Source organism: Peromyscus eremicus, chromosome 14, assembly GCF_949786415.1.
Source record: "Peromyscus eremicus chromosome 14, PerEre_H2_v1, whole genome shotgun sequence".
In the NCBI taxonomy this organism is placed as follows: domain Eukaryota; kingdom Metazoa; phylum Chordata; class Mammalia; order Rodentia; family Cricetidae; genus Peromyscus; species Peromyscus eremicus.
In genome coordinates, this window is record NC_081430.1 from 77,059,284 (window position 1) to 77,080,230 (window position 20,947).

General features: G+C 43.7%; 1 protein-coding gene across 2 annotated transcripts in view; it reads left to right on the forward strand.

Annotated features, from left to right (window-relative positions):
* Positions 1–20,947, forward strand: part of Arg2 (arginase 2) — a 26,125-nt gene continuing 5,178 nt past the window's right edge. Inside the window, exons 1-6 of one of the 2 annotated variants that reach the window (XM_059279999.1) lie at positions 1–221; positions 1,295–1,367; positions 16,652–16,829; positions 18,971–19,130; positions 20,247–20,341; positions 20,474–20,578. In XM_059279999.1, coding sequence (XP_059135982.1) covers positions 87–221; positions 1,295–1,367; positions 16,652–16,829; positions 18,971–19,130; positions 20,247–20,341; positions 20,474–20,578 — 746 coding nt within the window. In that variant the 5' untranslated portion in view covers positions 1–86. Of the gene's footprint in view, positions 222–1,294; positions 1,368–1,626; positions 1,752–16,651; positions 16,830–18,970; positions 19,131–20,246; positions 20,342–20,473; positions 20,579–20,947 lie in introns of those variants that run through there. The other variant, XM_059280000.1, reaches the window with a different exon arrangement.

Here is a 20,947-nt window from a genome sequence, read left to right on the forward strand (position 1 = left end):
GGGCGGGGCGCTCGCCTAGTAAGGCCGTGGAGCTGGGGGCGGCGGAGCTCACTCGAGATTTTGAGTCGCACTGAGTCACTTCTCCTATGGTGATCCTCTCCCTGCCAATCATGTTCCTGAGGAGCAGCGCCTCGAGTCTCCTCCGCGCGCAAGTCCATTGCGTCCTGACGAGATCGGTCCACTCTGTGGCTGTAGTCGGAGCCCCTTTCTCTCAGGGACAGGTGAGAGCTGGGACCCGAGCTGGCGGGACAGGGAGCCCCGAGAGAGTGTCGTGGGGCCGGGAGGTGGGGGGCGAGAATGAAGAGAAACGCCGCGGGGAGGGGGGAAGCTCGTGGGTTCCCGCGGATGGCACCGGGGCACACTTGGGATTTTTTTTTCCCCCGACCCAGATGCAGATGAGGGACGGATGGAAGGCGAGGGGTGAAGGAGAGCAGTGGGCATCGAGAGGGCAGTGGGGTATCGAGAGGGCAGTGGGGTATCGAGAGGGCAGTGGGGTATCGAGAGGGCAGTGGGGTATCGAGAGGGCAGTGGGGTATCGAGAGGGCAGTGGGCATCGAGAGGGCAGTGGGGTATCGAGAGGGCAGTGGGGTATCGAGAGGGCAGTGGGCATCGAGAGGGCAGTGGGCATCGAGAGGGCAGTGGGCATCGAGAGGGCAGTGGGCATCGAGAGGGCAGGCTTCTGCGGCCTCCCCAGGACGGTGGAGAGATCGGTATTTCCAGCTTGGGGTGGTGAAGCGGAGAAAAAGGGAGAGGAGAGGACTCCATGGAGAATCTGGAGAAGGCAAAACCGGGGTCGCTGGAAAATTGTTGGAGAGGTTAGAGACTGCGACCCGGGTATTAAGGAAGGCTTCAGGATCTATTCTTGCCTAAAGAGCATTAACCTGGAAAGAAATCAATGCTGGCCTCGCCAGCTGCGGGAGGACCCGAGGTGCTTTGTTCTGTCTTCAAAGAAAGAAACCTGCTGTCGGGGAGGGCGTGCTCACTGATGGGAAAGCCCAGCCTGCCATCCCAGCCAGGATCATAGCCTCACTCAGCCCCTTCCCAATCTGGGACTCCTCTGGCCCGGCTCTCAATGAGAGACTCGGAAGGCTGATTTGCTTTCAATAATGGAATTTTGCCTCCTTCATCCATTAAGCATTTAATGAAATGACCAACCCCCCGCGGTGGAAGTTTGGATGCTGTAGCAGGTTTGCGGAGGAAGCTGTTAGGAATTCAGTGTAGCATCACTGTGTCCAAGTTTTCCTGCCCCTTCCTCAACCTTTCCTTATATCTGTGGAATTTGTATTATTCACAGAAAAAGAAAGGAGTGGAATATGGTCCAGCTGCCATTAGAGAAGCGGGCTTGCTGAAGAGGCTCTCCGTATTGGGTAAGTGGTTGGATTTCCAATGTTCAGGAATGGAAGGAAACGAGACCTGCTTAGAATTCTATCTCCTCTATCCTGGTTCTGTGGTATCAGCTTCGCACCTGGAAGTGTTTTTGTGCCATCTGGTATCCTTCAGATTCCTTCTGCAGATAGAGACATCAGGGAGTCTTCAGGGAAGTCGTGTTGCAAACAGTGTAAAGTGCGGGGCGGGGCGGGAGGGGGGCGGGGGCGGGGGTGGTGGTGGTGGGCAGAACACAGGAGTTCCTGGTCCAGCCATCAGTGACTACGCTATCATGGTAGCTTTCCTAACTCCGTCTTCGGACGCTTCTGAGCTACCGGTCTCACACGTTGCCTCTCTCCCAACCGTTCCCTCTCTGGGATTAACAGGTTTGTATTATTGTCATCGGGACATAGATGAGTTTTTTTTTTCAAAACTACCTAATTATGAGATCACTTGGGTGACTTGTTAACAGCAGCTCCTATACTCCCCCATGGAAGAGTTCTGACTCCCCGGATCTCAGGCAGGGGCTAGATGGAGCTGTGCATTTTCACAGGGCACCTTGTAGTCTCATTTGCACGTTTCTGTCTTGTAATTGAGGTGGTATTTAGGTTTTCAGGACCAGAAGTAAATCTAACCCAAGATGTCTACAGTAATGGAGAACTATTAGTACCAAGGTACCAAATTTCAGTACCTGCATGGTCTCTAACCCAGATATCTCTAGCTTGTCCTCTATTGTCACTAGGACCATGCACAAGTCTTTTTCTGGTATTGTGAATACAAAATTTATTTTCAGTGAATAGAGAGCTCCGGCAATGGGGATGCAGAATCTGGGTGAACTACAGAATCTTTGTCCACTCTTACTATGAAACAGTTGCTGATTTGTGAGGCTATTCCAGGGGCCCGCTCATCTTCCAAAATCAGGAATAATGAAATCACCTAATTTGTCCCTTTTCTGTGGGACCATGATAGGGAAGAGAAGACTGATGGAAGTGAAGATGACACCAAAGTCACGTTGGTGAACGAGTGAATGTATCGGGATGACTTATGGGAGGATGGGTGAGGGGTTACCCACAGGAACACAAGGACTCAAAGGCAGCTGCATTACTGAGAACCCATCCTAGTTTGAGTATCGAAATAACTGTAGTCACCTGAGCACTTTCAAATTAGCATGGGTCAAATTTTAAAGGAGAGAAGGAAGGCCTTTGACAAGATAGACTTGTGATGTCTTTGAATGGACTCGAGTAACTAGATTATGGGTGATTGTGTTAGACAGAAAATAAAAGAGAGCAAAAACAAACAAACAAACAAACAAAAACCCCAGAATTTGTTGTTGTTCGAGACATGGTCTCTCTATGTATCCCTGGCTGTCCTAGAACTTGTTATGTAAACCAGGCTGGCATTGAACTTGAAGAGATACACCTGCCTCTCCCTCCAGAGTGCTGGGATTAAAGATGTGTACTGCCACGCCTGGCAGAAAAGCAGATTTGAAGATGAAATGAACTTGGTTTGGAACTTGATGGGTTTTTAAAAGGAAAATGAGGCACTAGAACCAAGGTGGAGAAGCAAGCCTGGCTTCCTAGAGGAAGGTCAGCGTTGGGGCAGAGCTGTGAGAATGGAGGGGGATTGAGATGTCTCAGGAATTAAGAGCACTTGCTGCTTTTGGAGAGGACCCAGGTTTGGTTCCCAGCATCCACATGGCTGTTCACAGCTATCTGTGATTGCAGGGGATCTGATGCCCCTCTTCTCCATGGGCATCAGGCATGCACAAGCCTCTGTGGTAGGTAGACTGACAGGGAGCCATGGAGAATTTCCAAGACTTTTTCCTCACCCCCTGACTTGAATCAAAAGCCTGGCAGCTTAAAACAAAGGCCTTGTAGGCTTTTTTTCCCCCACCAGCAGGCCTCCTGCTGACGGACTGGCTCAGCAAGTTCAAAGCCAGATCCAGGACATGTTAAACGGCAGTTGTGTGCCAATCAACCATCCTCTTTCTACAAACCGACCAGTTCTTCAGAGACTTAAAACCCCCAGCCCTCAAGAAGATACTGAATTTTTCTGACTTTGTAAGGGTCTTTTTTTCTCAGTGTGTCTGCTACATGTGTATGTCTCCTCACCCCCAATAAACACCTTTCTTCAGTCACTGATTCAGTCTGTCCCTGTTTGCTGTGTTTGAGATTGCTCTGCTGTAACCTGTTACGCTCAGATTTCCCTGCCTCTTAATTCTTTAACTGGCAGAAAATGAACCCAGTCAAGACCCCTGGCCTGTATCACACACACACACACACACACACACACACACACACACACACACACGCAGGTAAAAAAGAAAAAAAATCATACATAAAATGTGATTGGCTATCTGAGTCTGTCATAATGAACAAATGCCAGAGACACATCATTTGTGTGTTTTTGGATAAGAGGGTCTCCCAGGAAGGGACCTAGAAGGACCAAGGAAGAGAGTGAGGTGTTGACCTAAAGAGGAGGATGTTTTGGGAACAAAGCAAGCAGCTGTGTGTGTGGTAAGAAGTCCAGCAAAATAAGGGATAGCGGATCCCTGGGTGTGAGCATGAAAGTTTCAGTAGATTAGTGGGAGAGAGCCGGGCTGAGCCATCACGGTCGTGCAGCTCAGCGTGTGCCTCCTGACGGTCTCCTAACCGCTGAAAACACACACAGATGTAACTTCACAGATACCTCTTCTCATACTTTAACATCTCTAATGTTCAATGACTACCTCAGGCTCTCTGTCGACTGTTCTTGCATCACCAAAACAGATGATGCTATCGTTTGCTATCATAAAAAAAGTGGATTCAAGAAGAAATGTCTTAGGAAAATCAAGGTGAGCTTTGTGATGAGGAAGCAGAACATTCCCAGGCGGCTTCTTGAATCCCAGCACCTGTGGCCGGCTAACACTGTCAGGTTTTTATACAGCAGTCTCAGTAACTTGTGGCCTCTTCGCTGTCATGGCTGTGTCACATTACCATAATTACAAAGTGAGACTTGGAAGTGTTCACTGAGGCTTGCTGCTGCCTCTAAGCACAGGACATTCACTCTGCTTGTAATGACATGAAGTGGATTTCCACGGTGGTCAGAGCTTAAGTAGACCCTGGAGTGGACGGACGGACGGACGGACGGACGGACGGACGCCTCTGAGCCTTGACAGAGCAGTGCTCTTTCTCTCTCAGGTTCTCCAGCTGGCACATTCCATCTTGTTTTCATCGCTGCTAAAGCTGTGGCCCATTGACCTAGGTTCCACCAAGGAAAGCATGCATAGCAAATTTTGATTTGAAATTCCAGAAGGGACTGTGACAATACCTTCACTGGAACATTTTGTATTGTGGGTGTCAGTAGATGGGTTTTGTTTGTTTGTTAAGTTGGTGTCTTACTCTATAACCCTGGGTGGCCTGGAACTCCAGGGTGACCTCAAACTTGTAGCAACCCTTCTGCCTTTACCTCCCTAGGGCTAGAGGTCGGTGTCACCGTGCCTGGCTTTAGATTTAAATTCTTAATGATTCTTTTTAATGATTTCCGGGAAAGTCTCAGATTCATATGTTGTTTTCCTGCTTAGGCAGGTTTCTGTTGTTTGCAGCTTAAAACCTCCTAACCAGCAAACTAGTTCATAAGTGCCAGTGAGAGACGGATTACCATGAAGACCTTGATTGCAAATTTTTGGTCTTCTGCCCCCACCCCCTTACACAATCTTTTTGTGAGTTAATCCAGTGTTCTAGTTTGGTTTCTGTGGCCTTTAATCTTGGACTCTATCTTAATTCTTTTGTATTTCAGCAACTTCCTGTTCTGGTAGGTGCTTTGATTTCTGAACTGTCACATTCCTTAATATGACTTCTGGAAGCAACAGTCTAAAGTCTTGGTTTGCTTACAGATATCAAGTTCTCAATAATAATCCACCTTTTGTGACTGGAATTTTTCCCCCATTCTGTTTTTAGTGTGGTGGTGGTTATAGGACTATATAACCATCAAAACACATTGAACTTAAAGATGTGAATTAATATAAAGTATGCCTCAAATCTGTTTTGAAAAATTTCCATATCTTGAAGTTTCTTTTTTGCTCTGTCTCTTCTTTCCTCCCTCCTGCCCATTTTTTCTGACAGTAGCTATCATTATATATCCCAGCTGGCCTCAAGCTCACAATCCTCCTGCCTTAGCCTCCTGAGTTAGGAATTACAGGCATGTGGCACTGTGTCCAGCTAAGTTTATTTTTCTTAAGAGCAGCTTTTAGGCACTAAGACTATAATGAGCTGGGCATGGGGGCACACGTCTTTTAACTCAGAAGTGGGTGGATCTCTGAGTTTGAGGCCACTCTGGTCTAGGTAGTGAGTTAGAAGGCTAGCTATCGAGAGCCTGTCTCAAAGCAAAAACACAAATATGATGAGCGTATTCATTTACTGATGTGTATGAGCAAAGTTGTAATAGCTTGCATTTGCATCAGAGTGCTGCTAAATCCCAGATGCTAGACTTAACTCTAGTGAACAAAACAAATTCCTGTTAACAATGTGCTAATGAGGTGTGATTGGAAATGGAAATGTGAAACTGAGGGAAGTATGTCAGTGGTCATAAGCACTTAACAGAGTAAGCAGAAGCCAGAGATGGGGAAAGCAAAGGGTAAGTACTATACCTTAGATAGGAAAAAAAGGATAAGTGAGCAGACCTGGGCAGGAAGGAAAGGAGTCTAAGCAAATTTGGAATAATACTATTTCAGGCAGAGAGAACAACATGTACAAAGACCCTGAGGCAGATCTAGAATATTAATGGAACAGAACCCATTCCTGAGCCCTAACCAAGATTGCTGTGTTCAGAGGGGTTGACCTTCTACTTCAGGGTTTTAGCCTCATCAATGACAGTTCCCAGGAAATTGTCATTATTTGACGATTCCAGTAGCTTCTTAGAATGCTCTATTTATAAGGCTTTTACTTGACTGACATAAGTCAATAGGGAAAAGAATCTTTTATAAATGGTGTCAGGACAACTGGACACCCTGGATAAATTTTTAAAAAGGACTTCCCCTCCATAGTATTTATCAAAATTCCTAATTAGCTCTGGCTAGAGAGATGACTCAGTGGTTAAGAGTGCTAGCTGTTCTTACAGAGGACTGGGGTTTAGTTCCTAACATCCATATGTGTCTTCATATTGTAGTTCCAATTCCAGGAGATGAAACGCACTCTTCTGACATCCAAGGGCACCAGGCATGCAATAGTCCATATACATACATACATACACACATGCATGCATGCTGGCACTCACACATGCATATAACATAAAAATAAATAAGTCTTTAAATAACTTTTAAAAGTTGGCATGTACCAAAGTTCTAAATTTAATGTGAAGTTATGAAACTGTAGAGGAAACTGTAAGTGTGAATTTTTGTGAATTTGGGTCAGACTCTAGTTTCTTAGCTATCTTAGCCAGTCACCAAAATCAGATATGACAGAAATAAAAATAGATCCATTGGATTTCATCAAAATCAAAACTGTGAGCCTAGAAGAGATTATTGTAGGAGGCCAGCTCTGACCTGTCCAAGGGTATCTGGGAAGAGAGAGGAATGAGAAAGTAGATATATAGACAGAGACAATAAGAAAGACAGAGACACAGGATAGCTTTGGGAGGGCCCTGAGTCAGTACCCAGCTGCCCCTAGTTTAATTATGATGGGCAAAAGACCTCCCCCTTCCAAGGTCGAGGTATAAAGTAACAACAAGTGTAGCCCTTCAAAACACCTGGTAACCACACCCTTGGCCAAATCATCCCATTATGCAGCCCTGCTGGGCAAATCAAGCTCAGACTTTCTGACCTTGAGTAAGGCCTTACTCTGTGAGTCCCCACACATCATGCTTTGAAAGAAGGCAGATGTAAAAGGCCACTTATTGGCTCCTTAATTGTGAAATGTCTAGAGAGGGCAGCTCTTTGGAGGAAACAGGACTGAGGAAATAAGGAATCACTGACAATGTGTTTAGGTTTTGGGGAGGAAGGGAACTGAAGGTATCCTAGAATTAGATAGTATTGCTCTTTTCACAACTTGACGAATATATTAAAAAACCACTGAATTGTAAATTCTAAGAATGAATCTCATGGAATATAAATTATATCGCTATCAAACCATAGAGACTTCTGTGACCGGAAAGGAGGTATGGGATTTGTGACCTGCATGTTTTCTTACATGGTGTTTGCTTTACAAACACCATAAAACATTTTTTGCATAGACTTTACAAATCATGTCTGTTGACAGATCTAGATCTTAGGCTATCAATGTACAATTTCTAGTTTTGGGGGAGGGGAAGAAAAAAATTCTATATTAAAAAAGATGGCATTAACGTCTTTGGGGTGCTGTTTGAATGACACTGGATATCTTTGGGACAAAAATTGGTTGCAAGGTTGCATCAGTAGCAAACAGGGGATCTCAGAATTTGCTATCACTGGAGCGAGTAGAGCGGTGTGTAGTCACTTTTTGTTTAAAAAAGACAATCTGCCTATGCAGGGAGAAGGAAATCAAAGCAGAGCAGCTGTCAAAAAAGGAATCCAGCATAATGTAGTGTAGGCCTGGATGTGGGCTTGGAAGCTAAGCTGTTGAAGTTAATGTCTTCAAAGTTTTGGATTCTGCTTTGTCCCTAACATCATTTGGTCTTTGGAAGATCCAGTGCCAGAGACTCGGCTTTGTATTTCACTTTGATTGTGTTAGTCCATTTTATATTGCTTTAACAGGGTGCCTGAGATTGGATGACTTATAATGAGCTGCTAGGTAGGTGCTGGGATTCGAACTCTGGTCCTCTAGAAGAGCAGCCACTGCTTATAACCACTAAGCCATCTCTCCAGCACCAGATGACTTATAATGGATAGACATGTATTGGCTCTAGGTGTGGAGGCTGAGGAGTCCATGACTGAGAGACTACACTATCTGGTGAGGCCTAAGTTTACCGTATCCTGACATGGCAGAAAGCATGGCAAAAGAGAACCAGAATCAACTTACAGCCTCCCACTCTCTTACACTGGGTTTGAGGAAGACCTCATGATCGATACATACATGTTTCCCATTAAGTCCTGTTTCCCAGCACGGGAATTGGTGTGTTAGGATTAACTTTTCAACACCTAATTTTTGAAGGGCACATTCAAAACTATAGCAAGAATTTAGAACGAGACCAAAATACTGCACTGCTTTGGACCTTTCTGAGTCCCACTGCCCCTGTGGGAAGGGCCATCTGTTCTAAGGAACTAGGAGCTGAGGAATACCATCTTTTTAGGCTTCCCTACTCTGACATATCTCGAATGTTAGTATTAGTGATCTATTTCTTTTTTTTCCCATTCTTAAAAAAAAAGTTTGTTCATTTATTATTTTGTGTTTTGCCTGCAAGTATGTATGTACCACATGGGTGTCTGGTACCCTTGGAGGCCAGAAGAGGGCATTTGATCCCCTGGAGCTAGAGTTACAGATGGTGCTGGGAATCCAACTTGGAGTCTCTAAAAGAGCAACAAGTACTCTTTACTAAGTCGCTTTTTCTAGCCCTTTAAAAAAACATTTTTAAGCCGGGCGGTGGTGGCGCACACCTTTAATCCCAGCACTCGGAAGGCAGAGCCAGGAGGATCTTTGTGAGTTCGAGGACAGCCTGGTCTACAGAGCAAGACCTAGGACAGGCACCAAAACTACACAGACAAACCCTGTCTCGAAAACAAACAAACAAACAAAAAACCCCACATTTTTAATTGTGTTTGTACACAGTTTGCTCATAAAAGTCAGAGGACCACTTGTACAATCTAGCAGGCCCATAAACCCAGTCAGTGCCCTGGAGGCTGAGGCAGAGGCCAGTTAGGTCAGAAAAAAGACACATGGTCTTCAACACCAACTTCCTCCGAAGATCCTACTGTATTCGTGCTCACATGCTCGCATTCCTCGTGACGGTTCCTTATCTATAATATCAAGCCCTTACCAGCTCAGATACAAACTCTAACTTCTCCTTGTCATCTCCCAAATTAGTTGTAATAACCAGAGCCAGTTTTTCCTCTCCTCTCAAAGTCTGCATCCAGGCCCTGTGTTGGGTAGCTAAGATTACACAAGATCCTGAGATGTCAGCAGCTAGAAAACAAAAAAAAATTTTTTTTCACTTCCAAGTAAACAGTCTGGAGGGAGGTCTGGAACTGGTTAGGTGGCTCTGTCCTCAGACCTGGATTCTTATGTGTGCTGTTGGCAGGGCCTCTACTTAATGGTTGTGTGCTGGTTTCTGGAAGCAGGATAAGTGAATGAACAAAGGAGGCACAAGGGGACGTTTCCCGTTCTAAGAAGCCGTGGCAGGGCGTTTCTTTCCACATACTTGTTGGCTGGCACTGGTTATGTGGGCACGTCCAGTTTCTAGGAACATCTTCTGTGGACGGAAGGCCAGATTTTGACCTTCAGCCATGCCATTAAGCTCTATATTAGGGCTTAAACTTCTGCTTGTCTCCCCTTTTCACCTGAGAAATTTCTATGCATTTCTGGATATATAGGTCTACAAATCAAGCATTTTCTGATAATCATAAATTTGTTTTAAAACAACCCCTTAGTATACATATTTTAACATTTATTAAAGACAACAGCAAATCCATACACTAATGAGATGGATGTGTCTAGTTTTACATGCAGAATTAAATCTTGAACTAGGCGTGCTGGCTCATGCCTGTAAATAACCCTAGTGCTTGAGAGGCCAAGGCAAGAGGATCATTACCAGTTTGAGGCTGTCAAGGGACATAGTTCCAGGTAAATCTGGGTACAAATGTAGGACTCTGTATTTAAAAAAATCAATCTTGACTGAATATTTGATTTTGCAGGACATAGTTACTGTCAATGTTTTTCAAAGTCGATTCAATATTTTTACTTTTATTTTTATTTTTATTCTAGGATCACCAACTTTAAGAATGCTGCTTCACATAAATATGTAACATAAAGTAGAAGAATTATGTTTAGAGTTATTTCAGAGCCTAAAATCCAATCCAAAATTCATGTAATGAGTTAGAAAAAAAATTTTAAATCAAATTTATGTATGAATGTTTTGATTGCATGTATGGATGTACATCATATATCTGCTTGGTGCCTAAGGAAGTCAGAAGAGGGCATTGGATCCCCTGGAACTGGAGTTATAGACAGTTGTGAGCTGCCCTGTGGGTGCTGGAAATCATATGTAGGTCCTTTACAAGAGCAACAAGTGCCTTTTAAGCCCCAAGCCATCTCTCTAGGCCCCATGTAATGATTTAAAAAAAGAAAACTCAAGTCAGTAACTCGAATAGCAAGTGTATTTACCTTTTATTTATTTATTGTGTGTCTCTGTGTGTTGGGTCTTCTCACTCAAAACCATTTAACAAAAATGATGCAGACATATGATAAACAAATTTTGGGAAGTCTTAGGTTGCAACATTGGTTTCAAAGAAAACACAAGAGGAAAGGATGGAGAGAAAAACCACAAAGATGCCTCATGTAACCCCTAGTATGTCCTGCCCTTCCTTGTTATTTGTTACCATTTTAACACAACCGGCAGAAGGGCTTAGAAACTCACTGTCCTTTGAGATCCCCACTCTTCTATGAAGTCTGGTGACAGAGGGCTGGGACTCTTGCCCCAGCATATTTGGTTATCGGTTCAGACCATGAATCTTAAGTCTATTATTAGGCTCATACATTTTTTCTTTTTAAACGTAGGGTCTGACCATGTAGCCCCAACTGTCCTGGAATTGTAACATAGACCAGGCTGGCCTCAAACTACAGCTGGAACTTGAAGCTCTGCCTGCCTCTGCCTTCAGAGTGCTGGGATTGAAATCAAACACCTCCATGCCCGGCTCAAACACACATTTACTAGCAAACACACATTTACTAGTTAAATAGAACCATTACAATCAACACATTTTTGCCACAGGGAAATAAGTTTGTTTACTCCTGCAGTGTGAAAATTCCTGGTTTGGGATTTGACAAAGTCCTGGGAAGCATTTCCTGCATCCTGCTGACTGTGTTAAAGGTTGTCATGGTGTTTGAAGAAGTAGCAGTCTGATGGTGAGAGGTCAGATGAACATGGTGGATGAGGCAGAACTTCATTGCTCAGTTGGTTCAACTTTTGAAGCCTTGGCCTTGTGATGTACAGTGAGGCGTCGTTGGAGAGAATTGGGCCCTTCTGCTGACCAGTGTGTCCTGGAGGCACTGCAGTTGTGGTATGGTCTCCGAGGTTTGCAAGGGTTTCTTCATGCCTTTCTCTGTTCCTGCTGTCTTGAACCTGGGGAGACCTATCCTTAGACACAAAAGAGCAAAACCCTAGGTACGACAGAGCCACAAGCCAGGTCCTGAATCACTACAGAGGAAAGTCTGCTGTTTACTTGGATGGTACACAGACATGGCTGTATTTGAGCCATATTTTGAGTAGTTAGCTGCAACAATTTAATCTATTCCACCTAATAATCTTGTTTAAAAAAATTATGTATTATGCATAAAGGTCTGCAAGAATACAGTTGTCAGGTTTGGGGAGTAACATGGGAGCTAGTACTGTTAGATACTTATTCATTCTTACAGAGAATTTTTATTGCCTATAAGGGAAGAGGAGAAATACACACAAAACAGCATTGGTACAAATTGTACTTGTAGAAGGCCCTTCCTCGACTCCAGCAGTCATTGTCTCTACTTTTTACATGGTATTTATATCGTGAAAATTAAAGAGCCGGGTTAGGGAGGCAGTCATATTGAGTAGGTCACTTAGGCAGAGCTTCTCAAGATACAAGCCCTGTAAGGGTCTGCCTCTTAGCTTTGGGGAAACACAAGGCACGGCTCATCCAGTTTTCATGGCCAGACTTGTGTTGACCATGTAAATGATCAAAAGTGCATGCAGCTGGGCATAGTTAGATTGAGAACTAGTCCTTCCAGTAGGCACTGTCAAGAAGCCCTTTTGGGTAAGGCATCTGAAAAGTGAGTGACAAACAGGAAGGCTGTTTGGCAAGAAAGAATCGGTAAATAGAGTGAGTAGTCATGCCTTAAAAATTTATTTTTTATTTTATATCTATGGGTATTTTGCCTACATGCCTGGTGCCCGCAGGGACCAGGAGGGGGCATCAGATCCCCTAGAACTGGAGTTACAGACAGTTGTGAGCTGCCATGTGGGTGCTAGGAATTGAAGCTGGGTCTTCTGGAAGGGCAGCCAGTGATATTAATCACTGAGGCATCTATCCAGTCCTCCAGAGTTGTTAATCTTAGAGTCCACATTCAGTATGTAAGTGAATCTGTTGAACCACCTCCAGCAATGGATTAGTGTCTGGGATCAAATCCAGGATCTCATGCATGCTAAGCAATTGCTCCACCCCAGAGTTATTGCCTAGCCCCAGGGCTGCACATTTAATGACCAAAATCCTCTAGTGAAATGCAGTCTGTCTTCTCTGGAGTACTGCAGCAAGATCGCCAGGTTCTTTTCAGACCTTGCGCAGTTCCTTTCTGTTAAGCGCCTGTGACCAGAATACTGTTTTCCATCAGGCTTGTATCAGTTTACACCCTGGTATCCTTGATTGGGCTTGAGTGTTCCTTAAGTTCTATTACTTATCTTATCCACTGGAACTTTAATGTCCTTGTTTTTCTATGAGTTAAAGGTTTGGCAAGTAGTTCTGAAAGTTAATATTAACATTATTATAACCTTTTGTATTAGGGTTCTCTAGAGAAACAGAACTTATAGAATGACTATATATGTGTGTGTGTGTATATACATATATGTGTGTGTGTATATATATATATATATATATATATATATATATATATATATATATATAGAAAGGGGATTTATTAGAATGGCTTATAGACTGTAGTCTAGTTAGTCCAACAATGGCTGTCTACCAAAGGAAAGCCCACAAATTCAGTAGTTGTTCAGTCCATGAATCTGGATGTCTCAGCTGCTCTTCAGGATACACGAGAATTTTGAAGGAGTAAGCGCTAAGGCCAGTGAAGGAATGGGGACTTGCTAGCGAGTGTGACAGCAAGCACGCAGAGAGGAAGAGTGCTTCCTTCTTCCATGTCCTTTATATGGGCTGCCAACAGAAGGTGCGGCCCAGATTAAAGGTGGATCTTCCCACCTCAAAGATCTGGATTAGAAGTGGATCTTCCCACTTGAAATGATTTCATTAAGAAAAAAAAAATCCCGCATCGGTGTGCTGTTAGGATTTCAGTTAATTCCAGATGTGGAGAAGTTAACAACCCAAAACAGCCACCACATCTTTTATAGTGAATATTGTAGTTTTATAAAACGCCAGGTATATTCTGGTTTCTTATACCACATTAAGACCCTCATGCTTAATGAGGTTTAAGGAAGTCACTGAGACAAACAAGGAGGTAGAAACGCTCTAGAATAGGAATCATTCAAGATCTGTCCAGCTGAGTTGGAGAGATGGCTCAGTGGTTAAGAGCACCTAACTATTCCAGAGGACCAGAGTTCAATTCCCACCATCCACAATGGCTTCACAGCTTCTTGTAACTCCAGCTCTAGGGGATTTTACACCCTCCTCTAGCCTCAGAGTGTCTGTATGTCTGTCTGTGTGCCATATGTGTTCAGGTGTCTGGGAAGCTGGAAGAGGATTCAGATGCCCCAGAACTAGAGTTAGACGAGGCTGTGAGCTGCCCAATGTGGGCACTGGGAACAGAACTCCTGTTTCCTGGAAGACCAGCCACCTCACCAATCACACAAATGTGAAAAATATTTTTTTTTGGTCTATGAATTCTCAAACTTAATTTTTTTACATTAATATATTGTGTATATGTATGTGAGCACATACATGCTGTGGTACCTGTGTAGGGGTCAGAGGACAACTTTCGGGAGTTGGTTCTCTCCATCCACCACGGCTCTTCAGAGTCAGAGATCAGCCTTAGGTTGTCAGCCTTGGGGGACAAGAGCCTTTACTCTATGAGCATATATATGTGCACATAATGAGCCACCTTGCCCAGCCCTCCTCCCAACTTATTTATGTGTATGCCCAAGTGTGTGTATGTGCACCACATATGTGCAGGAGCTGGAAGGTGTCAGATTCCCTTGAACTGGAGTTATAAGTGGTTATGAGTCACCATGTGGGTGCTGGGAACTAAACACAGGTCCTCTGTGTGAGCAGCAAGTGCTCTTAACTGCTGAGTCATCTCTCCAGCAGCCCCCTGCCCATAAGCCTTTTAAAAAAACTGTTTTATTTGGTCATTTTTCTGCTGATTCTTGAACTTATTGGTTATTTTGTCAGTTTGACACAAGCTAGAGTCATCAAGGAAAGGGGAATGCCAATTAAGAATTGTCTCCATTAGATTGGCTTGTAGATAAGTCTATGGGGGCATTTTCTTTTCTTTTTTCTTTTCTTTTCTTTTCCGTTTGAGACAGAATCTCTATTGACCTTGGCTGGCCTGGAATGCCCTATGAAGACCAGGTTGGCTTGGAATTCAGAGAGAACCACCAGCCTCTGCATCCTGAGTGCTGGGAATAAAGGCATGTACCACCATGCCCAGCTGTAGGACATTTTCTTGAATGATGATGGATGTGGAAGGGCCCAGCTCACTGTGAGTGGTGCCTCTTCTGGACAGGTGGTCCTGGGTTGTACATGAACAAGCTATGGAGACCAAGCTAGTAAGTAGTATCCCTTCATGGTTTCTGATTTAGTTCCTGTCTCCAGGTTCCAGCATTGAGTTCCTGCTCTGATGTCCCTCAGTGATGGACTGAGATGTGTATGTCAAATAGACTCTTTCCTCCTCAGGTTGACTTTGGTCATGGTGTCTATCACAACAACAGCAAGCAAACAAGAACAGTTCTCAGTGTCTTCAGCCTGTTGTCACAGTCCTCTTCTGCTTGCCTGTGTCTCCTTTCTTTACTTGACTACATCTCCTTGGGGCCTTTTATAATTATTTCTTAATATGCAGGGATTAAAAGGTTCATAAAAATTTTAGTCAAGGTATGTCTTTTGAGAAAGGACAAAATTTTCTGTTTTGCTTCCAATATTCATTTTCGTTGAGGATTAAGGTTGGCCTTAATGTCCCAGGTCATTCTTGGCCTTATGATTTTAAATTTTGAGTTAATGCTTCTCATTTTTACATTCTCTCCAAGTTTTGCTTTAGGATGAGTTGGGTTCAAGAGGAAAGCTCCTAAACTGTCTACTTTAAATTCCTGATAAATCTGAACTGGTCATAACCCAAATCTTTAACCAGCCTCTGCAAATGTTAAGATGAATGGCTTTCCCCAACACTCCAGAGGCAGAGGCAGGTGGATCTCTGCGAGTTTAGGGCCAGGCTGATGTACATAGTGAGTTCCAGGCCCAGGGATATATAATGAGATCCTGTCTTGACAAAACAAAAATAAACAACAACAAACAAAAACACTTTCCACGTCTCTTAGCTATAGATTTTGATTTCAGCACTTAGCAGGTGTGTGACCTTGGGCAAGTTCCTTCTTTGATGTCTCATCTATGCACTAGGCATTATTTTAGTTGCCTCATTATTTTAAGTCTGAAATAAAAACTTATGTTAAGCAATTCGAACAGGATGCAAGCCCCTATAAGTAATAAAAAAAGTTAGATATGTTTCTCTTTATGTCCTCTACTATTATTATTTTGGGATAAGTCTTGTAGCCTTGGCTGGCCTTGACCTTGTTTATGTAACCAAGGTGACAACTTCCGATCCTCTTGCAATCACTTCCCAAGAGGAGTGTCACCATGTGCACAGGGTTTTGTACAGGCTAGGCAATACTCTGTGTGTGCTCCGGTGCCTTAAGAGGGAACTGGATCTCCTGGAGCTGTAGTTATAGGCAGCTGAGGTTAAGTGCTGTCTCAGGTCCTCTGGAAGAGCAGAAAGTGCCCTTAACCACTATGCCATCTCTCCAGCCTCAGCTCCTGATCTTTTATTCTAGGGGAAAAAAAAATGAGAATTTGTTTTCTTGCCCCACTGAGGCTCAAACCAGGGCCTTGAGAATTTCTACACATATATTTTTGTCTTAAATTAACAGTACTTAATTTTCCTTATAGCCTGATGAGTTTTTATTTGAATTACATTTTATAATTCTGAGATGTAAGGTCTATTTGCTTGTTACCTGTCTGGTGATTCTTAGGTTAATAATGGCTCTGGATTTCACTGTCCAACGTGCAGCTTCTGGAAAATGGTGTTCCTAAGAGGGTCTACTTCGCAGGATTGAGCTAACCTTGCCCATCAGATGACACCAGGAATTGTTCTGACAAAATGAGGCTGATATGTCCCAACTTTGTTGCCAGTGATTACTTGTAGCCCAGGCCAGTAGAAGCTGGAATGGCATCAACCTTTCGTTTTGTTATTTCCATGTGTTTCAGGATGCCACCTAAAAGACTTCGGAGATTTGAGTTTTACTAAAGTCCCCAAAGATGATCCGTACAATAATCTGGTAGTGTATCCTCGCTCAGTGGGCCTTGCCAACCAGGAACTGTCTGAGGTGGTTAGTAGAGCTGTGTCAGGTGGTTACAGCTGTGTCACCATAGGAGGCGACCACAGGTAAGCCGGGAGCAAGGGTGCTTTGGGCTTAGTGATGGGCTTCTTTATTTCAGTGTCCTTACTTGGAGAAAAATACACAACAGACAAGATTATGCATGCAAGTGTAGAGGTAGACAAAGCAAGTTTCTTGAGAAACTGTCTCAAGACTTTCATGGAGCTGTTCTGATCCATCCATACTGAATTTTTTAATAAGCATTTCTGCTATTATATTTGTTAGTGATCCTTACTTAGGATGCTAATATATTCTCTCTCTAATAAAGACACACTCCTTTCAATCATTCTTAGTGAATAGTGTTTTCCAACTGGGATCTGTTAGGACTAGATAAAATAAATGCATGTAAAATGAAAAACTGTAAAGTACTGAATACTCCAGAAGAAGTTCAGAGGTGAGAGAGGTCTGGGCTAGTGTAGTCAGTTCACCAGGGAGTGTGGAATGAGCTAAGCAGTGAAAGTGGAAAGAGGTTCTGTGGTACTAGCATTGAACACTTACTGGTATTTTCAGTCAGACAATCCGAACAATGTCACCTGGGAGATAGGGCTTTATCTCATTTATTGAACAAGTTAGATAACTTGTTCAAGGCCTAGCGCCAGGAAGTAGCAGAGCAGGCATCCAAATCCACCGTTTCTCTTTTTGATTCAGCCTAGCAATTTTCCCTGAGGTGTTCAGAGAACTTTCTAGATAACTACCAGAAGTTAAACCTTTGCTCTGGGTGCAGAGCAAGTAGATTCCTCTTTAGGAATGAAAATTCAGACAGGGAAAAAAACAGGTCAGACTCGGGTGCTCTAGAGATGACTGGGCATTCAGTGGAATCAACCAGAGCAGAGGGCAGCTCTCTTGCTTCCTACCTCAGTCCTGTCTCTGAATGCTTAATCTTTTTTTTTTCCCCCTTTGAGGTCAAGTCTCACTGGGGACCTCATCAATGTGACAGCCACAGCCTTTAGTTTTTCTTTTTGTCTATAGCTGTATATACGGTAACCAGGTTACTCAACTATTTCCAGTTCAAAGTTAAAACTTGCCAGAGTTTTAGAGTCTGTTAAATTCTAGCAGGCAGGAATGAATGTATAATTTGAATGACTTTTATGCAGTGGTGTACGCTAGCTCAACAGAGGTTGCCTGGCAACTTTAATGTCTGACAGCCCCACTTTTCAGGTTTTAAGAAGTGTTACAAACCAGCTTTTACAGCTGATTGTGCTGTGCTGGGAATTAAACTCAGGGCTTCACACATACTAAGGCAAATGCAGGGCTACTTAGTTATACCTGCAAGTCGGCGTCATAATTTTTACCTTTAAAAAAAAATAATGTAGACTGGGTGGTGGTAGTGGTGCATGCCTTTAATCCCAGTACTCAGGAGGCAGAGGCAGGTAGATCTCTGAGTTTGAGGCCAGTCTGGTCACAGAGGGAGTTCCAGGACAGCTAAAGCTACACAGAGAACCCCTGTCTTGGGGGAGGGGGGGAGTTACTGTAAGTTGGATGTAGTGACACATACCTGTAGCCCCAGCTTCCTGGGAAGCTGAAGTGGGAGGACTGCCTGAACTCCTTGGACACCAGCCTAGGCAACATGCAAGACCCATCTCAACCGAATAAAACCCCCTTCAGTGTCCTAGATTCTTTGGAAGTTAGAATTAAAGGAATTAAGCAGCTTTACTGCAAATTGTTAGACTAGACCCCATTGCTCGACTAAATTGCATCCACTGGACAAATGTTAATATTTGAGCTCTTTTTCTGGGTTAGGGCTAATGGACAAATTACCAGGGGCCTGGGAGCTGCAGTGACATGGGTCTCACTGCAGGGACAGCCAATCATCAGCATTCTTTCCCCTAACCTTTAATTTTATGTGTACGGTCTTCTGCCTGCCTGCATATCTATACACCACGTGAGTAGAGTGCCCTCAGAGGCCAGAAGAGGGTGTTGGATCCCCTAGGACTCGGGCACTGATTCTTTAAAGCTTTATCTTTCTCCGGTCTAATCCACTTAAAAGTTAATCTTTGGGAAGTGCAACTGAGGGACTTTTGTCTCCCTGGAACCCAGCCTCAGGCCAGACCCTGACTTTGCCCTGGGGGCAGAGTATAAGCAATGTTGGCTGAGGTTATCTGTTTGCCAAGCAGAAGGCCTTGAAGATTATTATATTTGTTCTTTGCAGCCTGGCAATAGGTACCATTAGTGGCCACGCCCAGCACCGCCCAGATCTCTGTGTCATCTGGGTTGATGCTCATGCCGACATTAATACACCCCTCACCACTGTATCTGGAAATATCCATGGACAGCCACTTTCCTTTCTTGTTAGAGAACTACAAGACAAGGTAAGTGAAACAAAATGGGACAGGGAATGGCTTGCAAGATTATTCTGGGACTTTGGGAATCTAATTGAGATTTGGATGAAGGGTGGGCCGAATGTGGCTAACTCAACTCCCTCACTTGTTATTCACATTATTAAGGACCAGACAGTCAGCTGGATGCTTGGGCTACAAAGATAACTAGATTTCTGTTCTCAGTGGGGCTCATAATTGTTGAGGAAATTCAGTTTGTAGTAGTAGATAACTGTAGTGCTGGACATTTCCTAGCTAGGGGCTATGTCAGGCTCCCACGCTAAAACACACTGATCTTGAGGCTCCGTGGCACTGTGCTTACCTTTGGGTAAAATTCTTCTGAGCTCTTCAAAAGACAGGGAGTCTATGCTAGGCAGACAAGACTCTACATCCCTCCACTCAGTGAAAAGCCAAGCTAAGCCGGGACAAGTTAAAGAACCAATCTGTAATGAGCAAAGGAGTGGGAAGGACTGGCCAGCATATTCCTGCTGCTTAGGTGGTTAATGAGAAACCCGATCACCTTAGAAGACTTTTTTGTTTTTGTTTTCAAGACAAGGTTTCTCTGTGTAGCCCTGGCTGTCCTAGAACTCACTCTGTAGACGAGATTGGCCTCGGACTCAGAGATCCGCCTGCCTCTGCCTCTCAAGTGCTGAGATGAAAGGTGTGTGCCACCACCACCCAGCAGAATATATATATATATATATTTTAACATTCTCAAGAAACCTGCAATTGCGGCTTCCCTTCTGAAACATTTCCATTGGACAGTTTTTCTCTTCTAGCTCAAGTGTGCTTTGTGTCATTTTAAACATACAGTGGGGGCTGGAGAGATGGCTCAGAGGTTAAGAGCACCGGCTGCTCTTCCAGAGGTCCTGAGTTCGATTCCCAGCAACCACATGGTGGCTCACAACCATCTGTAATGAGATCTGGTGCCCTCTTCTGGAGGGCAGGCAAACATGCAGACAGAACACTGTATACCTAATAAACACATATTTAAAAAATAGTTTAAAAAAAAAAAAGTTTTAAACATACAGTGGACAGGAGAGGAAAGGGATGGCATGCTCTCAGGATCAAGGTTATTTTAGTGAGAGTAAGAATTTCCTCTCTTCACAGGTACCACAACTGCCAGGATTTTCCTGGGTCAAACCCTGTCTCTCTTCCCCAAGTATTGTGTACATTGGCCTAAGAGATGTGGACCCTCCTGAACAGTAAGTTGATGTAGAGTTAAGCTTTGGGCCTGTCCTGCCTACTTCTTGTAGGTCAATATGAAGGTGAGAGTTCCTAAATACACGTTTATTAAAACTGCTTTTAAACCAGAGTCTTTCCTTTTATCTCACCAGTTTTATTTTAAAGAATTATGACATCCAGTATTTCTCCATGAGAGACATTGATCGACTTGGTATCCAGAAGGTCATGGAACAGACATTTGATCTGCTGATTGGCAAGTAAGTAAAACAGCAAATGTCTAATTCTAGGTCCCAGGGGAAGATGGGCAGACTCTGGAAGAACAGCACACTTAAGCCCATATCTTGAACACAGTAAATGCACTTCTTAAATAAAAGCAAAACATGTGCATATATTTTCAAACAGTTCAGAAGGCAAACTGTCAAACAAATCATATTCTTGTGGACTGGGGGGGTTCCTTTAAGTCACTGACCCATCCTTCTTCTCATGAATTTTGTTTGTTCTCTATTACGATCTAACGATGAGAAGATTCATTGTTCCAGTGGTCTCACATCTTCCTTGTCTCATTACTTCATCTGAGTTCTGTATTAAGCATAAAACCGCATGCTAGTTAGGACAATTTTCTCAGC